Source organism: Nasonia vitripennis, chromosome 1 (assembly GCF_009193385.2).
Source record: "Nasonia vitripennis strain AsymCx chromosome 1, Nvit_psr_1.1, whole genome shotgun sequence".
NCBI lineage: Eukaryota > Metazoa > Arthropoda > Insecta > Hymenoptera > Pteromalidae > Nasonia > Nasonia vitripennis.
The window spans coordinates 6,303,735-6,314,625 of NC_045757.1; the positions used below are offsets into that span (position 1 = coordinate 6,303,735).

A 10,891-nucleotide genomic window follows, 5' to 3' on the forward strand; every position below is an offset into this window, starting at 1 on the left:
ATACGAAACATTAATTTGCTCAAAAACTATATGTTATATTTATAGCTACATTTCTCGCAAAAAATCAGACAATCGTAAGTGTAAGTGCATGAATATGTACTGTTTTATGTACGAAAATTTTGTACATATTGAGAATCACTTGCTTTAATTTAAAAATCTTTTAATACAATTTACAATGGAGAGTAAGCATATATATATATATATATATATATATATATACACAACATCAACAGGCGTCATTGCATACAAAGTTGGACATGAAATACAGTCTTTACTACTCGCATATCGCGAGTATAGTCATTACAAGCCTCGTGTTTATCATTTTCAAATTAACGAAATCACTAATCGTCCAAGTCCTCGTCCACCAAAGCAGCGGAAGTACGTATTCCATCAGTGACGCCATTCAACACATTTTTAATCGTTTCCACATGAGGTGCCACTTTGGTATAGGTACTTGAGGCATTATTCTCGTTACAGCCACTCGTAGACGAGCTCAACAAAGCGATGACTGTATTTTGATAAACCAGTGGACTGCCACTGTCACCTTGGAAGCAAAATTTTAAGTATCGTCTGTTGGGTATTCGTTGATAGTAAAATATGTATCGTTTTTGATGATCAATCGAATGTAACCGAAACCTGCGAACTTGCAGTGACGTTCAAGTACGTGTCGTAGTGGTCTGTTCCAGGGATTTTCTTTGGGAGTTCAATAATTGAAAGATTAGGATTGTTTTTTATGTCTAACTTGGCCTTCAGCTGAAAGTTCGAACGCAGCGTAAGTTAACAACATTAATATCTGTCCAATCGATTCCGGAGTTTAACTGACCTTAAGCAATGCCCAGTCATATTCAGGTACTACACCATAAGCCCACATAAAATGGTCGTACCGTTCGTCGACAAAGATCTCTTCGACTTCGACCACGACTTTGGAGTTCTCGTTGATGTTCAGCTGGTGTACACCACTGACAATGAGACGCGGTATATCGTAGAAGGTCTTGTTGTCTTTCATCACACAATGAGCTGCTGTGAGAACGTACTGGTCGCTTACTATTAAACCACCACACCAGTGATCGATCGTTGAGTTGACGAAAGACACGAGATATGGAAACTGGTGAGGCTCTTGGCCGGTGCTTATGTTTTTGCCATTTATTATCGCCGACACACCTAGAAAATCGGTTTGAATTAATAAATATAGAACGATTGAAATTACTTGATTAACTTACCATTGCAGGATAACAAGGTCGTCCAAGAGATTAGAAGGAGCAGAATACCAGAAATACTTCTCATTTTGGACGGTGCGTCGGCTCACGTCTGGTTTTGATTCGTGCCATTACACGTGTCAGTGCTTATATATTCGGTATCTGTATAGTTAATTTATACAAAAAAGAGCAAACTTTTTTGAACATTGGACTTTCGTAAGAATACCGCAATAAGTACAAAGGTATATTTGATGAAGTATCGCAACAATGACAGACGCACTTGCGAAATGAAAACAAAGAATTATCAAATCGTTATCTTAGTTGTATTATCAAATCTATAACAGAATTCTACAAAAAATTTTAACATTTCAATCCTCAAATGTCTTAACGCGCATGCCATCGGTAACATCCTTCATCGCGTTTTTAATAAACTCAATGTAAGCCGAGACTCTGCAGTAAATCCCGGGCTCGTTGTTCTCATTACACCCAATAGAGATCCCACTGACGACGCCAATTATCGTATTAGACTTGTACACCAAAGGTCCACCGCTGTCCCCCTGCAACACAAACATAAAGTTAACGATCGAGATCGGCCGTTACGAATCAAGGTTTGAACCGCGTAAAATCTCACTCGACAGACTCCCTGAGGCGTGTCGTCGTTGTGTTCGTCGACTCTGGCACAGAGTTCGCTATCGCCGATCGGATTGACGTAGTAGTCCTGGCACTCGGCGTTACCGATCACTTTGGCGCTGGCACGGAACAACCGATCCGTTGACGAGCCGACCTCGTACTCGGTTTTGTTCTTGCGGTGGGTCTTTACTTTGACCTTGTTCCAGCCAAAACCGGCTATCACACAGTCCTCGCCCTCGTAAGATCGGTAGTTGCCCTTGTGACGACGGTTTAGACGAGGTAGGCGTAGCTTCTTCAATCGTGGATTGTAGCGCAGATTCAAGCTCTGATTCAACTGCAAAGACCAATGGCGATGAGCGAACTGCAATGCACTCCGATGAAGTAACCTACCTTCAGCACAGCAATGTCGCTCGACGGTATGGACGTCGCCCACTCGGAATCGTTATAGTTTCCGGGCACATAGATTTTTTCGACGTCGATGACGAGTGGCTCCCTGTCCTCGTCCCGTAGATCGTTAGTCCCAGCCACGATGCGGATCGGTTTGTCCTCGAACTCGTTGCCACCGTCGACGACGCAGTGAGCTGCCGTGAGGATGAATCGGTCACCGATTATACTCCCGCCGCAAAAGTGCTCGGTGTCCCGAGTCTGCAAGGATACCAGGTACCTGATCTCCTCGGCACTGGAGCTGGCCTTCTCGCCACCGATCAGAGGCGCACTCTCCAGTAATTGTGCTTATTTCATTGCGAATCCAATTTTTCAATTAGTTTTCTAAAGCAGCGTATTGCATAAAATGCATAAACCGAACATCTCACCATTATAAAACAGAAAACTGCACGATATGGCTAAGCAAAGAAGATACCGATCGACACAATTCATGTCGCTGTAGGAATACTACCGTGTTTACACAAGAACAAAAATGTATCGTTCTGACAATAGAAACTGAAACACACTTGGCGGAGTGTTTGCCAAGCGACTACGGCGCTAAAACTACGTTTATATACTGCGCATCAGGCGATTAAACACTAGGATCCGTTAGAGTCTTTAAAATTGATTCACGAACCGCAGTCGATTCTCTCGATACAAGGAAAACTCGATGATTTACTTGGCAATTAAAATAACTGCTCTTCCTTCGCATATGCATCAGCACTCTGAGGCTTCTCAGAAATCGATTAAGCGTGTTTGTTACAGCACGCAATTTCTCATAATTTATTGTTGTTAACTTTATGTATAGTACAAACTATTAAACATCGACAGTCAAATTATATTCATGCAATTATTATAATCCATAACACACATTCCCTAAATTCTATCAGTCAGTCGCGGTAGCAACGCGCATTCCATCGGTCTCATCCTTCATGGCGTTCTTGATAAAATCCAGATGGGACGTCACCCTCGTATACAAGCCTGGAGCAAGCGATTGGTCGCAGTATTCGTTGGATCCACTAACCACGCCAATCACTGTGTTCTCCAGTACGAGTAAGCTGCCACTATCGCACTGCGCAAAAAATCACAATTATCAGATGAAAAATCGTGAAAATCGGTTCTCGAAAAATCGGTAAAAACTTACGTAACAAGTTCCCTGATGCGTGGAGTCGTCGTGCTCGATCATCTTGGCACAAATCTACGAGTCGAGGATCGGGTTTCGGAAGCTCTTTTTACACTCGAAGTTGTCGATGACCAGGATATTGGCTTTGTGCAGCTGACCGGTATTATTACCGTGGGTAGTTCATGTAATCGTATCCAAAACCGGCCAGTATGGCAGTCACGTCGAGGTAAGTATCGTAGTCCTTGCCTGCTGGTTTCTCCGGAAGATCGAGGATCGATAGTCCTTCGTTGTTCTCGATGTCCAGTTTGTTTTTCAGATAAATTGGAAAATCAATCGCATGATTGTTTGTCTCTGCCAATAAGCCTAATCAAATCAGAAGTGTCGCTGAATGCCCAGTAGCTTTGATTGTAGATCTCACGAATGTAGATCTTCTCGACGCCGATCTCGACCTTGGTATCAGCATCATTCTCCAAGTGACTGATACCGCCGACGATCGTGTATGGAAAATCGTTGAAACTGACGTCTTCGCGGATGACGCAGTGGGCCGCGGTTAGGATGTACCGATCGCCGATGATTCCACCTCCGCAGATATGCACGCCGGAACCGTTGCGCAAAGACACGACGTAGGGAAACTCGAGAGGCTCCGCATCTCGGCCACCGGTTATACCCTCAGGGTCCAGGAAAGCGAGTGCGTCTGAAAATTTTTTGAAAAGATCGGATTTGATACAGCTCGGATACTATAAAAATTAAAGCTGTCGATGTGTTTACCATTGATTGACAGGAAGATGCTGTACGCGAAGAACGTCTTGACTATCATAGTGCGCGAGATAATTACAGGCGAGAGAATGATTAGAAACGTACATGTAAAAACGTTTAACTGGTATATATACCACAGCTTATCAAATAAATTCGCGATACGAGATCCGGGAATTCGATGCACACATTTTTATGGGTTACACGCTTTCAAAATGCTTAATCATTGAAAATGCTAATCATCATTGATACCCATAAATTATTAATGATTAATCGCGTCACGATCGAACTCCTAAAGATATTCGATCGAAAGTGTAATTTATAGATCGATTCGTGAATCGTGTGCGTAGCTCAGTTGAGTAATTTCAAAAATAAAACACGATAAGACGAATACCAGTCTCGCACTTTCCTAAGCATCATTAATTGTCTACAAAAACTAATACCAGAGCAAACACTCGTGACTATACTTTGCTGGAAAACTTTTCACATTTCAATCGTGTGTACACACATCAGTGTTCCTCGTTGTTCCTGTCCACGGCAAATGTGGCAGTTTCTCATTATGCTTTTCAAGACGCAAGAATAATCGAAAGGAAAGCCGAGCAACGAATAAACGATCCATAAGTTTGTGTCACTCGTAACGGCACAGCAAACCTACACACGAGCGACGAGTCGCTCGCGTCGGCGCATATAAAGTGAACCGGCGCTCATTTCGCCGCTCTCGAATGCAACAATAATTTTCAATCTGGTCCTACGTTTGTTGCTCGCCGCAACTGGCCGTTATGGCTGCACAATCGAAATAACGTCGGAACGAGTTTACCTTCTTTGCCTGGCACTGACGTAATTGAGCTTTTGACTCATCGATAAATTTTCTCGAAATTCGACACGGTAATCTACTCTCTTTTAATTCTCGCAGCTCTCGTCGCGAGAATTACTTTTCGATCTTCGATTTCACGAAAAAAAAAGTCGTCCTCGGGAATTCCAGTGACCGAATTCCGCTGACGTCTCTTTCAATACGGAAGAACCGAGAGATATCGCTAAGTGGACCGAGTATTTAGAAGGCATCCGATTTTGCACCACCTGTAGACCCGGAAATTCTCCGAAGGCGCGTAGCTTCCGTCAAAGCAAACTCCTCAGTCCTCGTTATCGATTGACCTTTGCATATTCTGTTTGCCTATATTTACTCGGATTTTCGAAAGCCTGGTATTCTATCGTCTACAGTCAAAAAGGAAGAAGGAGAGATGATACTTATTTCCGAAAAAAAAATTAGTCGTTCCAAGGCCTCGAGTTCAAGTTCCTTCCGCGAACCCGAGGCAAATATTTGCCAGGATCGAAGTAGAAATGACCTTGTAGTTAAGTAAAATGCCGTGTCCCCGCGAATGGCTTTAACTTGGCATAGCTTTGTGCTGGCGGTAGCTGAATGAGCTCGTAATTGTTCTTCGAGTTAGCGATTAAATTCAGATGAGGCTTTTTACACAATTTCAGAAATTACAGCTCTCGGTGTTCTTGAAGCGTTATTATACGAAAGTCTAATTTTCGTGTAGCACGGCGAAGTTGCGAAATTATTCTCAAGGAAACCTAAAAATCTTCGTTACGTGCATGTACAATAGCTGTTGCATTGTACACACGGATGCATTATTACATCTAGTGTATAGAAGTCGCCTGTGGGGACGAGACCGGAAACGTCGGCCGTTCGCGGCGATTGATGTGCGCGCGAAATCAATTTAATCCCACGTCGGAGTGGGTTTTATCGCGATTGACGTTGCAACGAGTTGAGACGTTTATATTCGCAAATGAGGGCTAGAGTTATTGCTGCGAATGGACGTGAATTGGCTCGTGGCTACTTTATGGAGCTGTCTTGGTATATGCGTCTGTTTCTACTGAAAAGTTTTGCGTGATATGGAGGTATCGAATTCATAATGTTTGTTGGTGAATTTTTGAGATATAGAATGCACTGTGCTGCACTCATATATTTTTTTCATATTTTGCTATACTAGCTTACAAAATAGTAGTAGCTTTACGAATAGATTCAAAACTTACATCATGCGCAATTTCAAAAGCTTTTCATCAAAAGCTCCATCAAAAAAACTATGATCGATAAAACATTTCCAAATATAATTATAGTTGCCAACTCTGCAGTAACAAACATACCATCTGGAGAATCAGCACTATCTTTTATCTTTAACTTGGAATCTCTAATTTTACTCAGTTGATTTAACAATCCAGACTCTATTACTTTCTGCAAGTTTTCGTCTATTTTTTCAACAAAGGGCGACCCTTTTTGAAAGAAGTAACATGCTTTCGAAAAAGAGAATCTCATATTCGACATACTTATAGTGATTGAACCCTTATCGGTACGATGTATACTTTGAAAATATTGCGCTTGAATTTCAGGAACAAAACAAATTACTTTGCGCTTTTTCAGCAATTGTTTGACACAGATGCTCATATGATTAACCAATTTAACTCTTGATTTAACTATTCGCGCAAAGGGATCCTCATTATCAAACGCTTCTGCCAGATCACTGTATGCATAAGGTTGCAAATCTAATTTTACTACGTCTTCAAAAGTATTGATTATGTATTCACCGGATTGTTCTAACAAGAAACCCGTAAGCTTCGCTGTAATAGTAGGTGAACCAACTATTGATACTATAGCGATGGAAAGAAATATTACTCTTTCCCGAAGTTTTTGCGGCACTCTTGTCCTTGGTTGGTTTAATATAAGACTGAAGTTTCTAAAGATCTCATTTGATTTATTTTTAATAATCACAAGATTCACTGCATAACTCAATAGATAAATAAAGCCAACGCTCAGTAAAATTTGTACAACATCCAAAAAGGAGATATTTATTTTCTTGTTGTTAACGTTATTAATAGCAGTTATACCACACATACTATCAAACAGAAATATCCTGCTCATTTCCCAATGATTTTTCAATCGTGATGGTACAGGATAAAGTGGTACAGGCATCATGTCAATGTTTAACTTGTTTAATTGGATAGAAGACCATTTAACAGTATGATTACCCATATCTAATATTTTCAACGTAAAATTTAGTATTGATAATATCAAAATTGTGGTGTTAAATGTGATTCCGTTGTACAATAAATTATTGTTCTCTGTTCTTGTCATCATGTATGGTACTAAGTCTAAGTATGAAGTTCTCAAAGGAAATCCATTGGCATTTACTAGTTTATCCGGAAAAATTATCGTTGACGACTTTAAGTTTTCTTGATTGTAAACCATTGTAAATGGATTGAAATTGTAAATCATTACTTTTTTCTCGTCGGAATTTATTTTTATAACACTGATGTCTAAAAATTGCTTCGACCAAGCATAATTTAAAATTAAATGGATTTTCTTGTCTTCTACCTTTAGGTCATCGAAAATAATCAAGCATTTAGGTCTGATTCTTCCAGGTGATAGCTGAACATAACTGTTTAACAGACTCTCAACATTCTGCTCCTGATGAAGCCCTTCGAGTAAAATCAATACACTTGTTTTTCTAAAATGGCACGTCGAACACACGATTTTTGAACCGATATTAAATGTAGAATTTTGAAATTGGTTATCTACTAGAAGAGTAAGTTTTTGAGAAGCAATATGATTTAATACTTGTTCTATCTTCGTCGAGATATTTTTAACATCTGTTTTAAAAATAATGCTTTGATGATAATTTAAATTTGACAAATGATGCAATAGAATTCTGAATGCCTCATTTTTAAAAACGAAACATGACACATGTTTCAAAATTAATAATAACAGAATGAAATGCATGTTCGACATACTGAACGAAAGCAACTTTTCACAGTACTAAAGCTACTGATACAGCGTTGGGTGTACTAAGGTTGTATTTTTTTTTTTTTTTTTTTTTTTTTTTTATGAATACTTTCATTATATAGGTATCAGCAGAATACAGCAATTATTAAAATTGATTTTAATAAATACTGCATAATTTGTCTGGTAATATTTATAATAAGTATTTATTTTTTTTATACTTATTCATAAAGCTCTAAAAATCGTTAAACGAACTTTTCCATCTCCGAACAACAGTCCCCCACTGACCCTCACTCCGATCGAGGGTTAAAAATTTCCGGTAGAAAAAAAGCTAGCATTACACACGTTTCCTCTAATATAGATACACCTACAAAAACAGCACATATTGGCAAACAGACGATTGACCGGTCACCGGTAGGCGCCAGTCTTTCCACCGTCGCGCCAAGTGCAAACAGCCCAGATGAATACAAAGTATACGCGTGTACTGTCGTTTTAACCTATTAGCGCGTAATAAGACGCGTTTGCCTCTGGCAAACACGCGGAGTTCCGGAGCCTTGATTCTTTTTCCAGAATCCCATTCCTCCTCTCGATTGAGCATAAAACTCTCGCATGCGGAGAACGTCGACTATTTATAGAATCTTCCAGACATCGACAGTAAACCTCCAGGATTTCCACGCAGGTATAGCATCCTCGTAAGGAATCGCGAAACGGAAGCCTTCGTGTAAAGCACTGAGTAATGGCGCGACGATGCTATCGGCCGACTCGCGCTTAGTGACATATCGCCGGGCTCCCGGCGTACGCGCTATTCCCATGCGACGCCTCTATATACACACATGCGGGTATTAATCCACGGCTTTAAATAGCTCGGTTTGCTTTTATTCGAACGCGGAATTTTCAACGTAACCGCGAGTCTTTGTGTGTTACGTAGTCGCGATACCTATTTACGTAACGGATGCGACCGACCTCGCGATAAGCATCGATCGGCCGAGGATCGATATTGAGAAATCAATTGCCCTTACACGGCTTGTGAATATAGCACGCAGTGGCGCAATCGTGATCTCGTGCGTTGAACCGCGTGGAAAAATGAGCAAAACAAATCACATACGGACCTATCGGGAAGCTCGTATATATTTACCGGAAAATAACTCGAGTTTTATAACGTGTAGAGAGAAGTTCGATTCTGATCTCTCTCTCTCTCTCTCTCTCTCTCTCTCTCTCTCTCTCTCTCTCTCTCTCTCTCTCTCTCTCTCTCTCTCTCTCTCTTTCTCTCTCTCTCTCTCTCTCTCTCTCTCTCCCTCTCTCTCTTTCTCTCTCGCGAGTAATGTACGACGTTTTATCGGAAACAAAACTATCCAATGTGAGGATTCTCCATTAGGTTTATTAAAGCTCACCGGATTCCAGGCATTCCGGCTTTATCGCGTCGTTAAATAATCCAATTTTTCCGAATTTGTCACGCGGCGCCGTAAATACCTATGCACGGTCTACGTGCGCCGCGCATTAAAGAAATATCGACTCGGCCAATTTATTTCCCTCAGCTATTTATAAGCCCAATTAAAATTAAAATAACGCAAAACTTATAACGGTTCGACGCCATCCGCACACACACACACTAATACACCACATTATAAAAGCATTCCTCGTCAGCGCAATCTCTCCGCCCTTGACCTTTTCCCTCGGTAGCTTCGAGCGCTTGGCTAAAAAGCTCCCGTAATCGCCGCGGCAAAAGTCTTCTTTACGAGCCGAGTACAACTAGTCGAGTATAACGAAGCGATTAGCCGGCCGCGTGTGTGGATCTGAGCGTCGAGATAAATATTACGCCGCATTGGAATTCCGGTTTGCCGCTGCAGGCTGTGCTGCGCACAGACGCGGAAGCGCAGAAATAGCCGAGGTTTTCTTTTCGACGTTCCCGACTCCGTGTACGCCGGGGATTCTCTCGTTCTTCTCTCGCTGTATCCTCTATGGGCACACACACCGGAAACGAAGTGAAGGCGGAGAGAGAGGCCTGTTTTTCGGAAACGGCCGATTTTTTCCGGCTCTTGCAGCTGGACGCTTAATTTTCTCTCTCTCTCTCTCTCTCTCTCTCTCTCTCTCTCTCTCTCTCTCTCTCTCTCTCTCTCTCTCGGAACTGGATGAAATTCGAGAATGAATCATCGAGATAGCGCTGGAATGCAGTCGACTTACGGGCGCGAGTGTACGTGTGCATTCGGCGAAAAGCTTTTACCGATCGACGAGTAATTATTCTGATTTATGGAATTTCCAGGCTAAGTATAATACGAGCTCGCGAGTACATAATATAACGATAATGCACAACGAAAGAGAGAGAGAGAGAGGCTCACTTATAATAAAGTATCTAGCGCTGCCAGTATACAGGATCGAACGCATTCCTTGGCCTGCAAATACGAAAAAAGTGAAACTTTGTGACGAAAAATCGGTATATTATGAAGGGACTTCAAAGAGATGCAAATTCGAAAACGAGTCATCAATCACGAAGGTTCATCTCAGACTCCGGGGTCAAAAAACTCCTGCATAATAGCAACGAAGAAACATCAGCCTTACCGATAACCACCCGCCAAGGCGTGTATTTGCATTCGATTACACGTCGGCTCTCGCCATTAAAAAAATTTGCCCACATTTGCTCTGGGGATTGAAAAAAGCGCGAGTCGCGGAACGATGAAAACAAAGCAGGATCGATACACATACCGATTTCGCGCAGGTACGCGCAGGTACGCGCATTACACGCATACAGTACATATCGAATCCGAACGTGACCGCCCGACACTCGGCACCATCAAAGCGCTCATCCTCTCCGCTTCACACGGATCGAGAAAGAAGAAATAAACCGACAGAGAGCTCTAAAATCCCCGTGTGCTCTTTGTGTCCCTCCCTCGCTCTCCTCCTCCTCCTCCTCCTCCTTCTCATCCTCTCGAGTCATTACACGCGACGCGAATAAGGGGGAGGGCACGAGCTGAGCAGGACGAGGCGCGAGCG

At 41.9% G+C, this 10,891-nt stretch overlaps 2 protein-coding genes across 2 annotated transcripts; both read right to left on the minus strand.

The window, feature by feature from the left end:
• Window positions 1-58: 58 nt before the first annotated feature.
• Window positions 59-1,388, minus strand: LOC100120625 (trypsin-1). Its single transcript, XM_016981134.3, has 3 exons — window positions 1,221-1,388; window positions 824-1,161; window positions 59-753 (listed from the first exon to the last, which is right to left on the minus strand). Exons 1-3 carry the CDS (start codon window positions 1,282-1,284, stop codon window positions 616-618), a joined length of 540 nt encoding a protein of 179 aa, XP_016836623.1. The 5' UTR covers window positions 1,285-1,388; the 3' UTR covers window positions 59-615.
• Window positions 1,389-1,497: 109 nt separating this feature from the next.
• LOC100678241 (trypsin-1-like) lies at window positions 1,498-2,823 on the minus strand. The gene is made up of 4 exons (XM_003424941.5): window positions 2,639-2,823; window positions 2,217-2,557; window positions 1,828-2,160; window positions 1,498-1,753 (listed from the first exon to the last, which is right to left on the minus strand). Exons 1-4 carry the CDS (start codon window positions 2,700-2,702, stop codon window positions 1,565-1,567), a joined length of 927 nt encoding a protein of 308 aa, XP_003424989.1. The 5' UTR covers window positions 2,703-2,823; the 3' UTR covers window positions 1,498-1,564.
• Between the last annotated feature and the right edge of the window lie 8,068 nt (window positions 2,824-10,891).

Excerpts from the sequence above, each read along its gene's own strand:
- LOC100120625 (XM_016981134.3), bottom strand. The coding sequence starts at position 1,284 with ATGAGAAGTATTTCTGGTATTCTGCTCCTTCTAATCTCTTGGACGACC. Across the intron at positions 1,162-1,220 it reads GACCTTGTTATCCTGCAATG|GTGTGTCGGCGATAATAAAT; the intron begins GTAAGTTAATCA and ends CCGATTTTCTAG. Across the intron at positions 754-823 it reads ATGACTGGGCATTGCTTAAG|CTGAAGGCCAAGTTAGACAT; the intron begins GTCAGTTAAACT and ends TCGAACTTTCAG.
- LOC100678241 (XM_003424941.5), bottom strand. The coding sequence starts at position 2,702 with ATGAATTGTGTCGATCGGTATCTTCTTTGCTTAGCCATATCGTGCAGT. Across the intron at positions 2,558-2,638 it reads CAGTTTTCTGTTTTATAATG|CACAATTACTGGAGAGTGCG; the intron begins GTGAGATGTTCG and ends CAATGAAATAAG. Across the intron at positions 1,754-1,827 it reads CGCCTCAGGGAGTCTGTCGA|GGGGACAGCGGTGGACCTTT; the intron begins GTGAGATTTTAC and ends TTTGTGTTGCAG.